The 22,064-nt window shown below is 36.1% G+C and overlaps 9 protein-coding genes across 9 annotated transcripts; 7 read left to right on the forward strand and 2 right to left on the reverse strand.

Moving 5' to 3' along the window:
* Window positions 1-295: 295 nt before the first annotated feature.
* Window positions 296-1,144, reverse strand: RO3G_13810 (uncharacterized protein; the record flags this gene model as incomplete). The annotated part of the gene is made up of 1 exon (XM_067668394.1): window positions 296-1,144. The coding sequence occupies one exon, from the start codon at window positions 1,142-1,144 to the stop codon at window positions 296-298; it is 849 nt and encodes a 282-aa protein (XP_067524495.1).
* A 1,025-nt stretch (window positions 1,145-2,169) lies between these two features.
* On the forward strand, window positions 2,170-2,886 carry RO3G_13811 (uncharacterized protein; the record flags this gene model as incomplete). Its single annotated transcript, XM_067668395.1, has 1 exon — window positions 2,170-2,886. The coding sequence occupies one exon, from the start codon at window positions 2,170-2,172 to the stop codon at window positions 2,884-2,886; it is 717 nt and encodes a 238-aa protein (XP_067524496.1).
* A 333-nt stretch (window positions 2,887-3,219) lies between these two features.
* Window positions 3,220-4,688, forward strand: RO3G_13812 (uncharacterized protein; the record flags this gene model as incomplete). The annotated part of the gene is made up of 4 exons (XM_067668396.1): window positions 3,220-3,789; window positions 3,853-3,929; window positions 4,071-4,517; window positions 4,670-4,688. The coding sequence occupies 4 exons, from the start codon at window positions 3,220-3,222 to the stop codon at window positions 4,686-4,688; spliced, it is 1,113 nt and encodes a 370-aa protein (XP_067524497.1).
* A 599-nt stretch (window positions 4,689-5,287) lies between these two features.
* Window positions 5,288-5,894, forward strand: RO3G_13813 (uncharacterized protein; the record flags this gene model as incomplete). The annotated part of the gene is made up of 2 exons (XM_067668397.1): window positions 5,288-5,377; window positions 5,511-5,894. 2 exons carry the CDS (start codon window positions 5,288-5,290, stop codon window positions 5,892-5,894), a joined length of 474 nt encoding a protein of 157 aa, XP_067524498.1.
* A 1,675-nt stretch (window positions 5,895-7,569) lies between these two features.
* RO3G_13814 (uncharacterized protein) lies at window positions 7,570-8,016 on the forward strand (the record flags this gene model as incomplete). The annotated part of the gene is made up of 1 exon (XM_067668398.1): window positions 7,570-8,016. The coding sequence occupies one exon, from the start codon at window positions 7,570-7,572 to the stop codon at window positions 8,014-8,016; it is 447 nt and encodes a 148-aa protein (XP_067524499.1).
* Window positions 8,017-10,715: 2,699 nt separating this feature from the next.
* RO3G_13815 (uncharacterized protein) lies at window positions 10,716-10,998 on the forward strand (the record flags this gene model as incomplete). The annotated part of the gene is made up of 2 exons (XM_067668399.1): window positions 10,716-10,748; window positions 10,843-10,998. The coding sequence occupies 2 exons, from the start codon at window positions 10,716-10,718 to the stop codon at window positions 10,996-10,998; spliced, it is 189 nt and encodes a 62-aa protein (XP_067524500.1).
* Window positions 10,999-17,793: 6,795 nt separating this feature from the next.
* Window positions 17,794-18,316, forward strand: RO3G_13816 (uncharacterized protein; the record flags this gene model as incomplete). The annotated part of the gene is made up of 3 exons (XM_067668400.1): window positions 17,794-17,913; window positions 17,965-18,221; window positions 18,274-18,316. The coding sequence occupies 3 exons, from the start codon at window positions 17,794-17,796 to the stop codon at window positions 18,314-18,316; spliced, it is 420 nt and encodes a 139-aa protein (XP_067524501.1).
* Window positions 18,317-19,369: 1,053 nt separating this feature from the next.
* RO3G_13817 (uncharacterized protein) lies at window positions 19,370-19,582 on the reverse strand (the record flags this gene model as incomplete). Its single annotated transcript, XM_067668401.1, has 1 exon — window positions 19,370-19,582. One exon carries the CDS (start codon window positions 19,580-19,582, stop codon window positions 19,370-19,372), a length of 213 nt encoding a protein of 70 aa, XP_067524502.1.
* Window positions 19,583-21,376: 1,794 nt separating this feature from the next.
* Window positions 21,377-21,977, forward strand: RO3G_13818 (uncharacterized protein; the record flags this gene model as incomplete). Its single annotated transcript, XM_067668402.1, has 2 exons — window positions 21,377-21,497; window positions 21,550-21,977. 2 exons carry the CDS (start codon window positions 21,377-21,379, stop codon window positions 21,975-21,977), a joined length of 549 nt encoding a protein of 182 aa, XP_067524503.1.
* Window positions 21,978-22,064: the final 87 nt, after the last annotated feature.

A 22,064-nucleotide genomic window follows, 5' to 3' on the forward strand; every position in this document is an offset into this window, starting at 1 on the left:
ACTGTGAACGGTGTTGATCAGAAGTGACTGGAGTATATATAACAAGAACATAGAAAGGAGCAAAGGCGTTGTGAGGATGTGTAATTTTTGTGAGTATAGCTCTATCGTTCTCGGGGGTCAAATCGGTTGAGAATACAAAGGAAGGACTGAACGAGATAATACCACAATGTCGAGACCATAAGGTGCATAAGTATTTTATAAGTTTTGATTGCTTGTTGGTATTGTTGGATTTCACTAACTATTACAGTTTAGTGAAGCAATATGCAGTAACAAATATTTAGACTTATTATTCATATTATTGTAAGCTGGTGGTGTAACTGTCCTCCCCAGATAAGGTACCGGAGGAGGATGAGTTCAAATGAGCTGTATTGTTTAATGAAGATATACTATCCACAAATTCGCCTTGCTCGGGTTTTGGAAGCTGGGCTTTGAGCAAAGTGGATTTTGAGCGAGTGGCTGGTAGAACGTAAGGGGTAGGTCGACGATCTTTCTTTGGCCGTTTGACACTATACTTAGAAGCGGTTTCAGCATTCAAGGTGGGAACAGGGACATCAACTGGTACAGTTATATCTAGAGGCTCAGACATATTACTTTGAGCAGCTGGCTCTACTAAATCTTCCATAAGCTCCTCAGAGACCTCATCAGGAGCGCAGACGTCATTTGGTACCACTTCTGGGAGAGCATTATGTGGTTTCACTGTATCAAAGAGCTTATTAGGAGGCTCAGGTTGCTTACGAGCTTCCTTGGGCGGTTTGTCCCGTGAACATTTGGCAGCTATGTGACCTACGACGCCACAATTCCAACAAATGTGTCTAATTTTACGCTTAGGAAAATTAGCTATTACATGTCCTTTCTCATGACAATAACAGCAATATACCGGCACCTGATTCCATACAGCATAAAAACCACATTCACGCTGTTCGTCCCAAGGAATCAAATGGGTTAAAGGCTCGAAAGTCTCAGTTTTGGAAGCTACGTTAAGGACGGCGTAACCGGTACACATATAGGTGCCTGTAGTGGGTTCTAAAAGGATCCCGACGTCCAAAATATCTCCATATTTTCTCAAGCTTTTTTCCAGACCTTTCATCAAGGCCTTCTCATTCAAAAAGGGTAAGTTGGACAGACGCAGACGGACAACTTGCATATGAGTGTCAAGCGCTCGACATGGTAAGATAGTTGATTTATCTGCAAAAGTAATATCATTCGCCAGGCATTAACTTAATGCGTCGCCATCAGGTGCAAAATTAATCTTGGCAAACTTAAGAGTTCCAACTTGTTAAGTGAGGGCCCCCACGCGGGAAGGATATTGCTGAGCTACCAAATGCAGAAACTTAATTTTCGATTCCTTGCGTCCTATCATATCGATGAAGACATTGCCTGAACCATGGCCTGTTCGCCATGTACTAGTCTTAGAGATTATCGGGACATCCAAATTGCTCGGTGTGGTTGTAACGATGTTAGCCGTCGAGGAGAAATTAGTCGAATGTAACAGTGATTTGCGGTTTTTGGTCACCACCCGTGCCCAAGATTGTTGCGTAGATCTTTTGGACGTTGATGTAGCCATGTTGTTGAGACAAGATGACTCGGCTATACCATCTTTCTGATTAAAATTGTTTTGGCACTGGAAATAATTTAAGAATATTAAGTCGGTAATATTCGCTTGAAATTCGACGTTTTACTCGAATATTACCAAGTATTGAAACGGCGCATTTCAAGCGAATTTTACTTTTGAAATATAATTTCAAGTTTTACTCGAATATTACGCACGCCAAAAAAAAAAAAAAGAAAGAAAAAACTTGAAATATCTGATTCTAGGTCGAGAAAATTCTCTTAAGTATTGTTTGAGACCGTCAGAACAAAATAGGAAATGTTATTATGGTAGAATCTTCTTGAACTTTTATTTTATAGCGTATTCCAAAGATATATAAGAGTGAAATAAACAAAACTTTTTAACGGTTAATCTTCTTTTTCGCTGGGTCATTTCCGGCTTGCTTATACTCAATACATTTCGCACTTTATCACTATTATACTTTCATAATTTCAATGTCCTCTATCGAAGAACAATTCCACATGATGCAGCAACAAATTGCTGCCATTCAGGAACAACTCAATGGTGCTTCTACTCCTATGCGTTCAGAGAATGACACTGCTCCTATGCCTCTTCATTAAATGGGTACTCGCCCTCACTACGACTGGTCACCTTCCGATACTCTTACCGAATTAGTAAACCTGGATACTCCTTTACATACCTCTACTTTACTCTCAGACTCTGAACTTAAGATTATTATTGAGTCTTACCCTCCTATGGCTCATCTTGAATATGGAGTTCCAGCCACCATTCCTATAGTTGAACGTTTAATGAACAAAGATCAACGATATGAAGACAGATCTCTTAAGAATAGTCAATATCTTTTGTCCGCAGCTTTTCGTCCCTTGGATATCCTCAACCATGAACTCGTCTCCCCTGAATCGGGCAATCCAAATATCGAGCGTTACTGTACTATTCTCAGAGATGTTTGTAAGCTTCTGTTACATGTATGTTCTGCCATGACCCAAGCTCGAAACAACATTGCTCTTCAAGCCGTCAATCCTTCATTTTCGTTAAAGCAGGATAAAGAGATACAATACGCCCTTCCTTTGGATGAATTCAAAAATACTTTGATTCAACAAACTGCAGCAAGAAAGGCCACTCGCAAGGCAACTGTCAATAGACGTCAACATCGTCGATTTACACCAAGCAACTCTGTCAGCTTCAGCTCTTTCTCGAATGTTCCGGATCAGCAGTTTTTTCGGTTGAATCCACCCTCACGGCAGAGTGGTTACATCAAAAACAACAATGGCGATAACTTCAGCAACTTCAACAGCAACAACAAATTTTCGACATAACAGTAACAAGAAGAACACTAATCCCTTTCGTCAGTAGATCCAACAACGACAGCAATAGCAACAAGCGACCCAGTCGGAGGTCGGCTCAGCAAGTATACTATAAAATGGGACAGAAACTTCCAACAACTCGTTCGTCAACACAATAATGCAATCCGGTTGCCACATCCCTTTCCATACACCACCTCCCGTTACCTCAACCCCTACACTAATCGTGCCATTCTCAACCGAACAATCTCATCTAATCAATCAAGCAATTCAAGGTTTGTTGGCGAAAGCAGCAATTGAGGAGGTGTCAGCTCAACAGGTTCACAAACTCCGGGATTCTATATCTCAATGTTTGTCATTCCCAAAAAGAATGGTGGCATTCGACCGGTTTTTAATCTGAAGAAGTTGAACGAATATTTAAAGGTCCCTCATTTCAAGATGGAAACAATCAGGGAAGGATCGCAAATGATAAGACCAAATGCTTACCTAGTCTCAATCGATTTATCGGATGCCTTTCTGCATATAGCTCTTCACTCTGACTCTCGATGGTTTCTACGGCTGAAATGGAAAAACCAAGTGTACCAATACTGTACTACCCCTTTTGATTTGGTCTCAAGTCTATTTGTCTTCACTAAAGTATGCAGACCCATATTAGAACACTTCTGCTCTCAAGGCTTCAGGATCTCTGCGTACCTGGACGACTGGATTTTAGCTGCAAGCACCAAGCAATTGGCTATTCAACGAGTTCAAGCAGTAGTGGCTCTTCTTCAACAATTGGGATGGATGGTCAATTTCAAGAAATCAGTGTTGACTCCTACTCAACAATTGGAACGCCTAGGCTTTGTATTGATTACCCACACAATGATGGAATCACTTCCAATGAAGAAACTTCGCGATATCCGTCGTTCTAGCAAGCAAGTACTATATCACTCTCACAGACAATCTCCTAGCGTAGTGCACAGACTCACAATGTGAATACAGGTGGGATCCTTTGCCATATCCCCAGCCCGTTTGTATACACGATACCTTCTCTACTACAAGCATCAAACTGTCAAGTCGTAAAAAGACTGGGACCTCCTCTCACCTCTGGATCCAGCTAGCATACAGGAACTGAGCTGATGGTATCATAACCTTCAGAAATGGCATGCTCCCTCTCTCCTTTCATCTACGCCCACCCATACCATCTTTGTGGACGCCAGCGATACGGGTTGGAGATGCAGTTGGCAGAACCATCGAGCTCATGGTTACTGGAATCCAATCGAAGCAGCTCAATCGATCAATTGGCGGGAACTCAAGGCAGCTCACTTGGCTCTCAAGACCTTTCGGGTACCGAAAATCTCAACCATTCTCATCAGAACGGTCAACGCAACCAGTTTATCGTATATCAACAAGCAAGGTGGAACTCGTTCTCCCCCATTATTGGAACTAGCGACAGAAGTTTGGAATTGGTGTCTTCGCCACAATATAATGATCCAGGCCCAGCATATCTATGGAATTTACAACACAATAGCGGACATAGAGTCTCGTCAAACCTTCTTCAAGAATCAATGGCAGATCAAACCTTCTGTATTCGAGGAACTCAACAAGATATGGGGTCCTTTTACAATCGATCTCTTCGCCGACCGAACAACGAAATTGTTGCCAAGGTACGTGTCCTGGCTTCCGGATCCGGATACTATCCACACGGATGCGTTTTCCATCCCATGGACGCAGCTAATGAGAACATACGAAAATTCCCCCTGGAATCTCATTTCTCGGACATTGCAGAAGATCAGACAAGAACAACTCCAATACATAGTTCTGGTGTTCCTTACTGACCCAGCGCGATTTGGTTTCCTCAGCTAACCCAAATGGCCTTATCCCGTCCATTGCTCCTTCCTCCTCAAGCGGTTCAAACGACATCTCACAAGACGACTCACTCTCTACTTTCTCAGAACTGGATGCTCTCCGTGTGGCAATTATCCGGAATAAACTGGTGAAGGCTAATCTTAATGAACAAGCTATTCAAGATTTGCTTACCAAAAATTGGCTTCCAATCCCACTAACAAGGCATATCGTAAAAATCAACTGCGTTTCCTGGAATGGGCTAATCATAATCAGGTATCCTATACGGCTTTCTCTGGTGCAGATCTGGTAAATTTCTTGGCGACTATGCGACAGACTCATATTTTCCAGGTTGCTACTCTCAAGACGGTTCGGGCGGCAGCTGCTCGTCTTCATGACAGCCCTTCTGGTATCAGTGAAGACTCTTTGATTAATTCCTATTTGGACACCCTCTCAAGACAGGCTCTTCCCGATTCCAATCCATCAAGAACAAGTCGATATGACCCCTTCCTTGGATTATGCTCTTTCGATTCCCTCTCGATATCGTACTTCTGTCAAATTGTTATAACAAAAGTTGGCTTTTCTCTTAGCTATGACTGCATTCTTAAGACCGTCTGACTTGGCTCGAATCCCTTTTTCCTCTTGTGAAGTTGGTGAATCCGATGGATGTCTTAAATTTCAAGTAATCTCTCCCAAAAAAAACTCGCAAGAAAAGACGTATAATCAAACATTTTACTGTTCATCCACATGCAAAGGATCAAGAACTATGTCCAGTCCAATGTTTCAAAGCATTACGAGATCATTCTGATTTGCAGGCTCATCCTGAAAATTCTACGTTATTCATCAAATCCAACAACATCCGACAACCATTATCTGCCAACACTTTGTCGTCTTGGCTTCACCGTGAGTTCATCTCTTTGTCCACCTCGGGATCTCGGATCTCTATTCGTTCTTTGGCATCTTCTAGAGCTCTAGATCAAGGTGTCTCCATGGGCCATATTGTGACTCTTGACAACTGGGTTTCGCCAGGTACTTTCCAAGATCATTATCAACGTAATCAAATGGCTATGATCGTCTTTACTTCTACGCCCCTCTCTGGTTCCAATGATGATGTTAGGAGATACTGTATTCCTGAAGTTTTTTTATATCATTTTATTTCAAGATTCCTTTGTTTTTCTTTGCTTTTATTATTAATCTAAGCATGAAATGATGCTTTACAATAACCCAGCAGCTGAGCCAATTATCAACTCAGTTACCAAATTTATTAGAAATGAAGAAAAAACCAGAAAAACAATAAAAAATGCAAAAAAACACAAAAAACATAAAGAAAAGCATATCAACAACAGCTCATTACTCCATTCTAGTGAATGGGGTTCCACCAAGAAATAGACCTCAGCATTTTATCGAAAATTGGAAGAAGATGACAACACAAACGTGGCCCTTGTCCGTTATTCAGGACGGATACAAGATCCAATTCAACTCAAAGCCAATTTCGTGGACAACAAAAACATACAAACTTTCAGAATCGGATCAACAAGCAGTGAACAAGGTAGTAGATTCATTTTTGAAGTCAAAAGTAATCGAACGCTCGCCGACACAAGACAAACGTTTCCTGTCACAATTTTTCACAATCAAGGAGCCAAACAAGATACGACCCATCTTAGATTGTCGAAAGATCAATCAATTTATACAATGCAATCACTTCAAGATGGAAGGAGTGCCGGCTCTACGAGACATTGTAGAAAAGGACGATTTCTTGACCAAGATCGACCTAAAGGATGCATACATTGTTGTTCCAATTCATCCGGAATCTTGGAAGTTCCTATCATTTTCTCACAAAGGAACAGTTTACCAATACAGATCTTTAACATTCGGCCAAAGTGTAGCACCGCATCTATTTTCGAAATTGATGAGACATGCCTTAGAACCTTTGCGAGCAATTGGAATTCGTCTAGTATACTACCCGGACGATATCTGTGTGGTAGCGAGGACCAAAGAAGAGATGGAAGATCATACCCAGAAGATTTTAACACAATTGACAAACTTAGGGTTTTTGATCGATTACGAAAAGAGCGATCTGATACCTAAACATATACAAGACTTCTTGGGTTTTACGTTCAACACAAAAACAATGAAAATCAGCATTCCGCAAACCAAGATATTGAAACTGATTTCACGGACAAGACAACTGCAGAAGAACAAGCAACCATATTCTTGCTGATGGATTGCTGGTCTTTTGGGGAAAATGACAGCAATGATCCCAGCAATTGGAGAAGCATTGCTTCATGTGGGACATATACAAAGGGATCTAGCGATCAACCTTCGCCTGAACAACCAAAATTGGGAGAAAAGCTGCCCGATGTCAATTCAGAGTTTGAAGAAACTAGATTGGTGGAAGAACCAAGCATCGCAGTTGAATGGCCTCCCGATCATACTCAAGGAAGTGAAAGAACCAGATGTAGAGATTTTTGTGGATGTCTCGGACACGGGATGGGGTGTGACTTCCACACATGTAGAAACAGCTGGACACTGGAAAAGACAAGAAAGCGATCTTTCGATCAATCTGAGGGAGCTGAAGCCAATCCTTTTTGCCTTACAGCTCCACGCAAAAGAGTACGAAGGTGGGGTGATCAAGATATACTCCGACAATGTAACAGCTCTAAAATACGCCAAAAAATCAGGAGGGACAGTCTCCCTATTTCTGCAAGAACTCGCTCTAGAAATACAAGAGGTGACTGCTACATACAACCTACAAGTTCGATATCAGCACATACAAGGAATCAAAAACGTTCAAGCAGACGCATTAAGTCGAAAGAAAAAACCACTTTACGAATGGAAGTTACTACGACGTTTCTTCAAGAAGATTCAAGAACAATGGAGGCCATTGAAGATCAATGCGTTCGCAACAAGAGCAAACACAAGATTAAGACGATTTTGGGGTCTGAATCCAGACCCACAGGCAGAAGCAACCAACGCATGGAGGCAACGATGGTTAAAGACAGGGATTTATCTGCATTCACCATGGAAATTAATCCCAAAGGCTCTGAGGAAACTGAAAGCAGACAGAGTCAAGACGGCTGTACTTATCACACCCAGTTGGCAGAGCCAATTTTGGTGGCCAATGGTTTTACATCAGAGCATAGCAAAACCATTAACCTTCAAAGTGAACAAACTATGGTCCTTGACCGCATGGAAGTTATCAGGGCGTATCAATTACAGATAGAAAATCTCACAGAGGGTATAATCGATTATTTGCAACAATCAAATAAGATCACAACACACACAAATTACGATTTACAGTGGAAACGTTGGGCAACATAGTGTTTGGAACACAAACCAAAGGTGAATCCTTTAGAGTACCATCCGACAAGAATAGTAGAATATCTGATGTTTAACAAACGTCTATCACCTCAACAGCTGAATTGTATACGTTCAGCAATTGCATCTGTGTTCAGGATTATCCATCCAGACAAGCCTGCCATTGCATCCAATCTGATTTTGCAACAATATTTTCAAGCTAGAAAACGTAACCACTACAAATTACCAAACAATAGCCAAGAAATTTACGATATTCAACCTATTATCGATCTTATACTAATTTGGGACAAGACAGTTGACTTATCATTATATGTATTACAGAAAAAAGCTATCCTTTTAACCACAATAGCTTCAATGTGGAGACCTCGTTCTGATATAGGCAAGTTACAATACAGAGATGTGAACTTCAAACAAGATGATCAAGGATTACTTCAAGGGGTTACATTGACAGCAAGATCTCCTAAAGAAATAGAGGCAAAATCATCAAAACTTGGTGCATTAAAAGACAGAGAAATTTGCCCTGCCTACACACTTTGGCATTTCTGTCAGAGGACTAAACACTTACGAACACATCTCGCTGAAAACCATTCATTGCTCTTAGCAAACATTTTGGAAGAAAATGGTAACAAGTCTCGTCCAATATCCCTAGTTACTATTGCAAATTGGATAAAAGACAGTCTAAAGGAAGCAGGAATAAACACTGACGTGTTCAAAGCACACTCGTTAAGATCAGCAGCAAATACGAAAGCAATATCTAATGGTGCTTCGATACATTCCGTCAGGATGCATGCAAACTGGAGCCTAAACAGCGATACTTTTGAAAAATACTACTATAGACCAAGAGACCAATACGTACATGGACGTACTCTAACAATGAAGGTTTTTGAACCGTTACCGAAGACAGAGGATGTGGTGGCTACCTGCCCATGGTACAAAAGATGGTTCTAGCCATGATCCCACCTTGGTCACCAAGTCTTCAAAAAATCACACTAGACTTAGAAAGATATAAAGGAACAATAAGATCAAAAAAATTTATTTTATTATTACTATCTGAGAATAAAGCGCGGCTGGAATGCCTATAACCACATCCTCTGTCTTCGTTTTGCCAACATTGCCATTATACATGATTGTATCGGGGACTAAATCCTCGCTCGTGCAACACTAGAACAGCATAAGTTTTACAGAATAGTTAAAGTGAAGAAAAAAAAAGAAAAGAAACCATACAAGAGAAACCATTGTCTCAAAGATCTGAGAATAAATAGAATAAAGAGAGAACTGGAGGCTTACATCTTATGAGAAGCTGTTTGGGATTGAACATTTTCAGTTTGTCGAATGATAATCGCCCAGAAGTATTCACTACTTCATTATAAAAGTCGTAGTTGAAATGACAGACACAGTCGATATCCAAGAGAATAGAACAAATAGCTTATCATCAGCAAGACAGACACTCAGCAAAGTGAGATGAGAATCAAGGACGAAGAACCTTTGGCAATTGATTAACATCATAATCTAACGGATTAAACCCTTGAACCTGGAAGAGATTTGCGTATGGGAAGCAATATTAATGCGTACTTGCAGAACCACGGAACAAAGAGAAGGACGGTAGGGCAACCAATCCATACGCAAGTACAGAAGTCTAATTTGGCCTGAATTAAGCATGGGGGAGAGTTAGGATGGTGATCAACACCAAGTTATATTCGACATGCAGACAAGAGTACAGATAGTTTTGAGGCACTCAACTTTTTATGCAAAAGCTGCTCATAAAGAAGGAGTACAGATAATTTTATTTGTTTGGACGTAGCAAAGTAATCCAGCCGATCAGACGTCGAGATGAAGACACCATACAAAGGGATATCTTTCTATATTGTATTAACACGAGTCAAGAGGGACCAGCGAAAACTTTGGAGGATTTTTCAAAATATTTTTCAGTCTTAAATGCGATTTTTCTGCGCAGGGGTTATACTAGTCAATAATACAATTGAAGTTTATGAACGTACAAGAACGATCAAATCTCATTGTGAAAGGTTTAGTATGAAGAATATGCCTTTGCCAAGCTCTTTACCGCCAAAAGATACTAAATACAAAAATGTTTGGTTTACGAATTTAATAAATACAGATGATGTAAAATTGGTAGTGGACACTAAAGTACTTAATGACTTGATAACATTGAACATAAGAGTTGATAAAGAGCCTCCTTTGGAAGAAGGATTGACAATTTCAAATTTTGTACTCAACAGAGTAGATACTGAGCTGAATGAAATATACATTAAAGAAACAGCATGGAACGATGGAAAAATTTTGGCAGTAACAGAGATTGATTCAACACTGTTCCATATAGTTTAGTTATAGAGGAAGCTCTAATGATGCCAATAATCATGTGATGCGATCTTACACAACATGGACATAATTCAACTTTGATATCCAGGCTAACGAATACTCCAATGGAAGAGTACTTCAATGGAAGAATAGCCTTGAAGCTATTCCAAGACATTGCTATTGAAGTTATAAGAAAGCACTCATGATTGAAGAAAAGGGACTATGGAATCTTATTACAAAATGTAAGAATAAGAAGATCATGGGAAGCATACTTAATTTGCTTGATGAATCAAAATAAATTGGGATAATTGAAAACAAAGGATCAAATTAGAAATTATGTCAACTTGGAGTTATTCTAAACTATTATCTAGCAACAGTAAACAATAATGTGGCAAAAACGATATCAATTTCCATTAAAAGTACATAAGTTTAGTCAGTTACTAAGGTTTTATTTCATAATGGTAGTGAGACAGGTGTATTCGTTAGATTTCTATATGCATATTATTTTTATAGTATTGGCGTTTTCAGCACGAGCACTTTTCATCTCAATTCCTCTCCTCCTTTGCCGTCGTTCATACATTGTTCCAATTGAACTTCCTTCCTGATTCTGCCTCCATCATTGATGTTCCATCAGCTATGGCTATTGGTCATGCTCTGCTTTCTATCTAGCGCTCTCATTGGATGTTCGTCGCTGGTAATATTCCTACTCGTACATCCATCATCTCCTTAGTCCTCAAAAATGTACCATGTAATCACGTCAAGAAAGCCTCATACAAAATGACTACCCGCATAGTCCACTTTCTTACTGATCGTTGGATTAGCTTCTGCTCGAACTTTTATATTTTATTCAAATCGTCTTTACAATATTTCTACATTTACAATAAACGAATATAGAAAAGCGACAAATAAAAATAAATAACAGTTTGATATGAAAACACTGCATATCCAGTAGACATAAACACAACGCGAATCCTTCATTTAATCATTCAGCAATCTATTTATGAAGGTTGTTGCATTTCGTTGCAAGACTAGTCTTATAGTATCTTTATATATAGTATAAACTAATGCAGCTTAAACACCTACAGATATTCTCCTTTTCCATCAGCCTGTGTTACTTACTTACCTTTCAATCCACATATTCCTTTATTAACTTTTATAATGCAATGCAAAAAAGACAAATATTTGTCTCATTTTTATATCATCAATAAGCATCGTATACACATTTGCTTTCATCCTTATCCTGTTATTCCAGATATTGGCGTTGTAACCATCATATTTCCTTTTTTGCACATATTATTCATTCAGTGTAGTTGATCTGGATTACCCAAGCGCAATAGTTATTGCTAGTCTTTTCTTAGGTGAAATGAGCATAGGTAGTTGGAACTATGAATTGAATACTAAAGAGTACAGATGGTTTATTTGGTATTACAGACTAGGATAAGATAAAAGACATAATAAGTTTAGTAACAGAGTTAAAATCATTTAACTCTTATTCTCTTACTTTTCTCTTCTTCTTCTACTATTTTTCCATCAGTTACTGAAGCTGTTGATTCTGAGTATGCTTAGCTCAAATGATGGCTAACTAAATAGGAACTTTATTTTTGAGGAGTAAACTGACTAGCAGTAATAAAAGTTGTATTCCTTTATAGTAGTCAGTGTGTATTCTAGTATCTTCTCTATTTATATCCCTCTCCTTCCTTTTTTTTTACAACACTATAATATCATCAGTGGGTCCTTGAGTTAAACAAGCACAAAATAGAAACAGCTTTGAATGCTTTTTCAACTCTGTTCTTTTTTTTTCCACATGTACTACCCTAAGCACAGAAAGCTTGACAATCAATTGGCTCTGAACTGATTGATTTTATATCACTGGTTGGTCGGATCGGTCTCGGATGAGCGTTCCAGTAGATCAGAACATGATGAAGAGTATGCTAAAGTATGAAACTTGAATATCAAAAATCAGACATAGAAGAAAACAATGAAATGATGAATTAAGATATAATTCTTAAAACTTTTGATATTGGGCTATAGCTCTTTAGGATAACTGACCCTGTTGTGATTTAGGTAGCTTTTGATCGTTGCAGGTGATGTTTGCAATGTCTAATACAATCTATCATTGAGAAGAGGGTGCATTTCACTATTGCTCCTTAATAGTCAATAGTAAATAAAGTAGATCCATGTACAGATGTTATCATGTTGCATTTTTTAGAGACGCTATTCATTATAAATATCTTATACACTCATAAACTGAGCTTTTCTATCTCTCACTCTCTCTCCAATATAAAGTGATATTCAGTTGATAATCAATAAAATTCAGTTTATGAATTACTCTTTTTAGTAACGTATTCCTTTCTTGCATAAATGAGAAAGTAAATAAAGGAAGAATACGGTTCGGGGTAAAAAAAAAAAAAAAAAAAAAAAAAAAAAAACAAGATTGTTTACTGACTAAAAAATAGAAGCATGTAAAGAACTTGATCATCTCTCGCTTTGAGTTCAATTCATTTTAGTTTGTCTCACAAGCGTTTTTGTTTCATGATAAGGTAGTGGTTTATAAGCCAATTTTTATTAAATATCTTTTCCCCTTTTCTTATTGAAAACCATAAATAGCAAAATGAAAATAAAAAAAAAGGTGGTTTGAGTGGCACTAGTGCAAATTTCAGCAAAAGAAAAAGAAGATTTCCTTTTCGGCCCACAATCTTTGTAGCAAACATTCTAAACTACATTCCATTTTTTTTTTATTTTTTTTTTTTCTTATTTTTTTGGTCATAATACTTCACAATCAAATCAACCCTACAGTGTTAGATGCTTTGTTTTTTGCTATATTTTGTTTCTAGGCACGAAATAACCTGTGCATGTAGTGATTGGTTCTTATACTTTACTGAGTTGATATGTGCGGAATAAGTGTAACGGTAGTTTAGTAAAAATAAATATACAAAAATCATTCTTTTCTCATCTTTTTGCTTTGTTTATATTTGATGCACAAGCAGAAAATGTGATTCGGCTTGGTATCTTGTGCGTGTGTGTGTGAAAGAGAAAAAAAAAAAGAGAGAGAGAGAGAATCAAATGATATATACTGCAAACAGTAAATATAGTAAACACTGAAAACAATTTGGATATGTCTAGAGTGAAGGATGTAATGAAGTTGCTTTTTTTTAACGCGTTTTCTTTTTTGTTTTATTTTTCCTTTCAAGCCTTATCTTTAATTAGGATAGCATTTTGTATGAAGAGAAAAAAAAAGCCAATAAAGAGCTTATTTACTCCTTAATTTCATGTGTGTGGGTAAAGGAAAAAAGGAAAAGAATTCCACGTAAATAAACAAAAGTAGCTAAGGAATTTGAAGATAAGAAATTTAAGCTATAAAAAGTCATTTCCATTTTTCTATTTTTTCTTTTCTTTTTTTTTCTCTATCAAAGAAGAAAAGAAAAAACAAAGAAAAATAATAATGGTTCCATGGTCTTTTGGGTGTGGCTTCTGGGTATGGCTTCTGGGTGGTCTCTTTTGTGTTTTTTTTTAAGCCATTTTTTTTTCATGTTTTTCGCCTGCAACAAGACCAGGTTGGGATCAAATGTACTTTTACCTTCGTGTGGTTGATCCTGTTAATCAAAGTCTAAAAAGCTTTGAGAACCAAAAAAAGTACGATTTTCTCTTTGTTCTCATGGCTTTTTTGGTGTATATAACTTTAAGGGACGTACTCTCTTTATAAGGTTTATGGCTATTTTTTATCTACATTATGTCTCATACTAGATTAATAGGGTGGTGTTTGTGGCAGGAATGGTGCTTTTCTCATGAAACTTGGATATTTGTTCTTCAAGGTAAGTATTTGCCCCTTCCTCTTTTTTTTTCTTTCTTTTTTTCCTTTTTAAATAAAAGCATATTTTGCTCAAATATTTATTATAATAAATAAAAATATTTTTTTTGAAACATTATGTTTATTTCTTTATTATTCTTTTTACTTTAAATATAATAATACACAATAAATAAATATGTCTATATTGTAACTTGTTCATTCATAAAAGTGAGAAAAATGAACACTGTCCAAAAAAGGAAATCAAGAGATAAAGAGGACCATCTAATATTCTTTATGTCTTATTACACAAGACAAAAGTATATGATTCTATATTGAAGGATAATCTTTTTTAGTGATATAGAACATGTACTCTTCTCTTTCTCACATTTATATATATATAACTTGATATGCTACACAAGAACTAGATCCAATATACTAACAGATAAAGGCTTATTTACGAATATACAAGCTTACTTGCATTAATCAATAGAAATATTGTGTGTTAATAATATTTAATAGCTGATCATAATCATATATTGGTTGTAAATTAACTAGGCTGGTGTTAAAAGAATTCATATATAATAGGGATATCATCACCTGCCATGCTGGTAATAAGGTGAGCTATCTATACATAAGCTTAGTTGGATATGAATACAGCTTATATAGGTCTTTGTATCTGTATTGAAATAAGCAAACGTTTATTTTTCTTTGCTTTATTCATATTTCATCATCTGTTTATTTTGTAAAAGAAAATAAAAATAACAACGATACATCGTATGAACATAATCACCATAAAGGGGTTATAATAAAATATAGGGTTGAGTAATAAAAAGGATATAGTCAGATAAAGCTAATATGTATATCTTTTGTTAATAGAAATCATCATTTTTTTTCTTTTTCTTTTTCCTACCATCTTGCTATGGGTTCAGAATAAGTTCTCTAATCAAATCCTGAAATAAGTGTTCTCATGTCCCCATCCTTTCATATATGATCGTTTCTAATAAAATACTAGCAAAGGATCTAATGCTTGATCTGCAGTATCCATAATATCTGTAGTAGGCCTAACAAGTGTGTAGTCAATCCATACTAATAATAGCCCTAGATTTATTGAATCAGCTTTCTTACAAAAATAACTTAATGCATATACTGTATACATGGGAAATTACCTGTGAAGTGATGAATAAATGAGTTCAACTATACTATACAGAAGATGATAAATTGTGTGTTGATGTGCTGATCACTAGACAATAGATTTGGCTTTGCTCTACCTTTGAAACCTTGGGTGTGTCATTGTATAATTAGCTTTCATTGAATCCTCTATTCAACGATCTTTACCATCTTGTTGATCCTTTTCCTTTTGTTGTTGTTGTTGTTGACCATACCTAGTTTACAATTGTGATTCCATATCCTCTAATATAATCCTGATTGTAGGATATTACTTTTAAATAGACAGGAATTATCTTGAACTGCTTTTCGCTCTATCAGTATAGTCTACATGCTATTTAGCAAATAGCAAATCTAATTTCTTCTTATTCATCAAAGTAAACTATCATGCAGTGTTACATTGGACTTTCTTTTTGTATTAACCAAGATGATGACGACGAATTAAGTAGTGATGGGGAGATATAGCTGCTGATGATAGCTATATCGTCTTGCAGGTTATTTCTTTTTGCTCCATTAACTTACTAAGTCGACAATGTTTACTGGATTTGATGATGAGCAAAAAAAAAGAAAAAGGAAAAACATCTACCTTACAGTATTTATACAAATACATATGAATTATATATTCATAACTTTAGTGATGTTTATAAGAAAGAAAAAGAGAATGAAAGAATGAACAAAAAAAGGAACAAAATAACAAAGCAATAACCATTTTCGGCAATGCGGATAGTGGTACATGTCGATGAGAAGGCCATCTTTGTCTAGATAGATATTGTCTAGCTTACTATGTACAAGATAACATAGAACTATTGCACTATAAAAACATACATGATTACTCAAATAAGCACTTGATTCACCTTAACAGAAACAAAATTGATTGACAACAATTGATAAATTGATATGGACTGCTTTACTTTGTATGAATAAAATATGCTTAGTATAGAATAAGTAGCATATCCCATTGATCAGAATATGATGACCTTAATTGATATACAAATAAGAAGACAGTAACATACATCTATTTGTAATATTATGGACTCAAATGTCCTGCCCTACGTGCTGTTGCCCATTTTTTCGTTGAAAAAGACAACCTGCCTACCGTTGTACTCACCAAGTTCTTCCCAGCCAAAAAGAATTGAGCTCGACTTTTGTTTTATCACATAGCTTCATTTCATTAAGGTGCTCTTGAATCTTAGAGTCATTATTTTTGTCTATAGGCTAAAACTATGATTTTTTCACCAAGCTGCATTCGTTCTTCACAAAGCAATGAATCGTAGTTTTGTAAAGCTTGCCCTTCAAACCTCTGAATTATCTGTTTCACTGGCTGTTCAAGAACGATCGACAGATGCTTGCCAAGTAATCTTTTTGTATTTTTCATTGAAAATACGCGGATGACCCTTGTTTTCAAATATTATCAGAATCCTTTTCATATGATAACACCCATCTTTGCACTGAGCGAACCTGAATTCCTAACTGTTTTGCGGCCGCTGACATACCCAAAACCTTTTCAAAAATCAGTTTGAAAATCTTTATCTTGGTCAGTGTACACTGTGTAGCCACGCTTGGATCCCATTCCCTCATATGAATGTCCATATCCTTTAGCTTGGGGATATGTTTAAAAAAAAGACTCAGAGTTGCTCTCGCAAGGTATATCACATAAGTATTCCGTATGAGAGCTAATGGTTTTAAGAACGTACACTTCCTTATTAGCAACATAGTCCATAGCTTCAGGACAGTCATGCTTATCGACAATATGGCCTTGCCCATCTTTGTAAAAAGCAGATTGCTCATTTCAAAATGTAAATTATGTGGAGATGAAAGGAAAAAAAAAAGACAAAAAGTAGACATATTTATATAGTGTAGATTTTCCAAGACAACATTTCTATGGATGCGATATCTAATTTGTTATTATTCGCAAAAACTTTGAAAAATACAATTTTATTTTCACTGTTTTCAGGAATAAATGTTGCGTTTACTTGTCGCTTTTATGTATATATTATATTATAAAATCTGTAAAAATGCGATCTTATTTTCTGATAATAGTATTTGATATTCTGCGACTTTAGAAATAGCTGGATGCGACTTTGATTTTGGGAAATAGTGCATCACGTATTCATTTATAATTAAAGTCCGCCAATTATTATTTTTCAAATAAGCCAACCGATTTTTGACATAACGTGTAATTAGAGGCACACTTTCTTTTTCTTTTCTTTTCTTTTTTTTTTTTTTTTTAAAAAAAATGAATTTATTTAGACTTAGTGCAGACTTGACGCACTTGATTTCTATCTTTATTTTACTTGCAAAGATCAAAAAGTCTCGTTCATGTGTTGGTAAGAATACGAAAAGAAGATAAAATTAAAATTAACAAGCTTGAAGGTATTTCACTCAAGAGCCAAATATTATATTGTATTGTATTCTTGACACGATACATTGATGTTGTTTATAAATATCATTCACTTTACAACACTTGTATGAAGATATTCTTTCTTGGCTCATCATTCTACACTGTTTATTTAATGACCTTCAAGTTTAAAGCTACTTACGATAAAAGCCTAGATACATTCAAAGTTGAATACTTGCTTTTATTTGCTGCTGTTTTTTCTTTATTATTTTGTTATGAGTATAAAGTCACTGAAGTAAGCGGATGGACAGTATGACAACAGGTTGATTTAACACTGAATATCTAGATACTTTGGTCCTTCTCTATCTGGTTAGAGTCAGTAGCTATTTTCCCACAGCTGTTTATGCTTCAGCGTACAGGAGAAGCAGAGACGATCACGATTCATTATATATTTGCCTTGGGTGCTTACCGTACACTTTATATCTTCAATTGGTGTTATCGATATTATTTTGAACCAGAATATGTAGTAGATTGGATTGCATCAGTAGCAGGTCTATTACAAACTGCTTTATATAGCGATTTCTTTTATATTTACTACCAAAAGTAAGAAAACAGGTTTCAATTATAAGCATTTTTACTCATCTATTTGTATCAGGGTTATCAAAGGTCAAAAGTTTGAGTTACCAAAGGTTGTTTAATATAATTTTAAATAAAAGGAATAGAAGCTCAATCAAACAATAAATATTATAAAATATACTACAATTGTGTACTCTATTGAAGTGATTGCATACAAAACATATAAACATGAATAACAAGACACTTTTTATACGCGTAGCTTCTATTTACAGTTGTTGACAAGTCCAGCAAAAAAAAAAAATGTATGAAGGAAAAGGAGAGAGGGAGAAGGTTATTATAAATCACAGGCAAACTGTACTTGGACAATTGGTAACGCTGATAGTCGTTGCGTTGTTAAGAAATTAAAGATGAGCAAGCTCCCTCTGATACTGAATCAAATTACAAATTATGAAAAGAATGTTTCTCGCTCTATACTTTTAAACCAAAAACCATTGTGTTGTTCAATGAAAAAGTCTTTTTTATAGACGGAGGGTTTTATTCAGGTGCCGCAAGGCGTCCATCATTATAAGCGTTAAAGTACAATCAGTTTTCTGTTATGAGTTTAAAAATTATCTTCAATAAATTGCTTTAATTTGGTGATATTGTAGCAAGTCACTGATATTATACCATAGGGTAAATTGTTTTCCCACATTGCTTGAAACGTACTCAAAAAGAAAAACTAGAGAGAAGAAAGCAACAGTACGACTTGAAACTAATTCGGTTGAAGAATGAAATTGAACTGCAGTCTATCAAGCTTAAGTTAAAAAAGATGAAAGAGACTAAAAAAGTTGCTGTCTTGAATGTATTCTTCTTACTCAAGTACGTAATAAATGGTTTGATAAGAGAAAGGCGTTTTTTTAACAAATTGGCAATGTTCAGATTTTTTTACAGTTAATCAAAAGACCAAGACTATCAAAGAAAGATATGTCATGTCAGTGATCCCCTTTCTCTCTCATGTTTTGGATCATTCTTTTGGAGTCAAGGCAAGAAAAATGTTGAAGATGCTTTGGACAAAAGATGTGTCATACATAAAAGGAGCATGTCAACTGTCTTTAACTAAAATAAGCTTTGAATTGTTTATAATAAAAAAAAAGGATGCTTTTTTTATTGCAAAATGAGCATGCGAATACAATAGCTTAATGAATATTGGCGTTTTGTTCAATGTGATTGTTATTTTCAGCATGGGACAAGATACCGTTTTGAAGGACACCAGAGAGAATTCCTTTATTAGAAGCACCATTACCAGCACCACCAGCATTTTGGTTGATTTCCTTATTTGAACCTGGGAAAGCAGAGACAGCGGCAGTAGCAACCAAGACAACGATAGCAAGAACAGATGTGAATTTCATTTTGTAGATGTTTTTCTTCTTCTTGGTTAAACTCTCTTTTCTTTATATACTTTTTAATTCTCTCCTTTTTTTTTTTCTATATAAGTCCAATCGTTCTCGACAAGTTGTAAAAATAACATCGAACGCTCCTTGACTTGTGTACAGTAAAGGGGTGTACTCGATTCTTTAGTTACCCCTGAGATTTCATACTGGAGTTCATTTATAAGTATATTTTATGCAATAAGGAACCAAATGTAAGAAAATGCCGTAAGAAAAAAATAATAATTACACTTTTGAAAAAAGTGTTTTCAGTGACAAGAAAGCATTTGAACTTTAGCAATTTAGCTCCTTATAAAAATGAATGATAATGAAACTGCTCGATAATCTCCTTTGTGTAATAAAATTTATTGCCTTTGGCTAACTACAAATAAGGAGAAGCGTTTTATAAAGAAAGCCAATTGTACAGACTTGTGATTGAATTTATATTGACATTAAAAATAGAGAGAAAAAAAATCTCAAAATGGTAAAAAAAGAAAAAAAAAATCTCGGCTCTGCTTTATCGAAGTACACTCAAAAGGAGACAAGAATAAATGAGAATACCTTTGTATTTACTAAAAACACAATTTCACTTTGTATTCAATCAATGTTCCTTAAAACGTGAAAATAATTACTGCTGATATGATGTAGTCAAAAATAGATGCTTTTATTAATCATCTTCAATCATATAGCATTAATAATGATACAACAGCATGACCCCTTCATTACAAAAATTGCGTCACTTTTGAATTAAAAGAAATGAAAAAGGATGACCAAAATTTTTTGAGAAAAGTATTTGAGAATATATTTATACAGTCCATTGGCATAAGGGAGATGTGAAGCATCTGAGATAGATCACACGTCATATGAAAGAACAGTGCGGCTCATAAAACAAGGATACGCTTTTTGAACAAGTCGGCTTGACAAAGAAAATGGCTTTACTGTCAACGCGTTTCCATAAATCAAAACTCAGCATTTTTCTTTGTATTTTTTTTTTCTTTAATTGATGAATCCTAGATCGCGCACAACACCCATAAGGAATCCATTTCAGACACCACCTCGCCAAACGATAACCAGTGATACTGAGTTTTCACCATATCCACTACGATATGAGCCACACAGTCCTTATGAAGAAGAATTACTCACACGACACGATCAATCGAGTACACTGTCTGCAGAAGTAGAAAGACATCAGACAAGGGAAGAAAGACTCAGAATCCTTAGACAAGACGCGTTGAACTATCATTTGCCCGGAGCTGCTTGCTTCATTGGTGAAAAACTGATGGCCACAACAGGTAGCAATAAACGAATAAACAAGTCAAGTGAAATACTCAAACTAAAAAGTATAGATTAGATTCTTTAAATGATATTTATCAGATTGCACTTGTTTACTATCAAGAGCGTCAGTACGAAAGAGCAATAGAGATCCTAAACAAAAAGCAAACCATCAACAAAAGTGTCAAAGCAAGATATTTAGCAGCTTTATGTTCTGTAGGTCAACAGCCCCCCCACTGCTTTAAAAAAAAATCTAATGCTTGTATACTAGCTGGCCTTGGGCAATGCAAGGGATGTATTGGATTATCTAGGGAAAAAAAATCCATTTTCTGGAAAGAATACAGTCGCAGGACTATCGAGTAGTTTTACGAGAGGTATGTCAATAGGACATGAAGCACACATGATGGCTTACAGAGGACTTGTCTAGATACTCTTCAAGAAAGTGATTCTGAGGGAAACATCAAGCTAGAATCCGTCATGTGCTATGTGAGAGGGAAAGCCTACATGTTGTTGAAGGATATTGACAATGCAAGGGAATGTTTTAAAGAGGCTTTATCGGTTGATTTGAAATGTTATGATGCACTAGAGGCACTTGTCAAATACAATTTGATGGGTGAACAAGCAGGTAAACAGTCCATGATCGACAAAAAAGGCATACAGTTTGACGGATGTAATAGAGTGGGAATTTGTCATGACGCTACCATTTGATGATCACTGTGGACAAGACGCAGAATACTTTCGATATCTCTACGGCCTCAAACTCAAAAAGGACATTCTCAGTGGTAAAAAGATGGATTCAGAAGCAGGCAATTTATCAAAAAGTTTGGATGTCCAGCAAAGTATCGCTGAGCGTTATTTTTCTGAAGGTCGGTATGAGCTCTGTCTGTCGACTTGTAAGCAGATCAAGAGCCAGGATCCTTATTTTAAAGAATCGATCCATATGCACCTGGCCTGTTTGTATGAGCTGGACTTGAAGACAGAATTGTATGAATATGCGCAAGAGCTGGTCAACAAGTCGGGTCATGATGATGTGGCGTGGTATGCTGTAGGGTTATATTATCTGTATATCAAAAAGAATCAGGACGCTAAACGTTATTTCATGTAAGTCATGTGTCGGCTTTGATGTGTGTATACTAAGTTTGTATGTCAAGTCAAGCGATCAACAACAATCAGTTTGCACAGCATTCTTGGT

Source organism: Rhizopus delemar, genomic scaffold, assembly GCF_000149305.1.
Source record: "Rhizopus delemar RA 99-880 supercont3.12 genomic scaffold, whole genome shotgun sequence".
Taxonomy (NCBI): domain Eukaryota; kingdom Fungi; phylum Mucoromycota; class Mucoromycetes; order Mucorales; family Rhizopodaceae; genus Rhizopus; species Rhizopus delemar.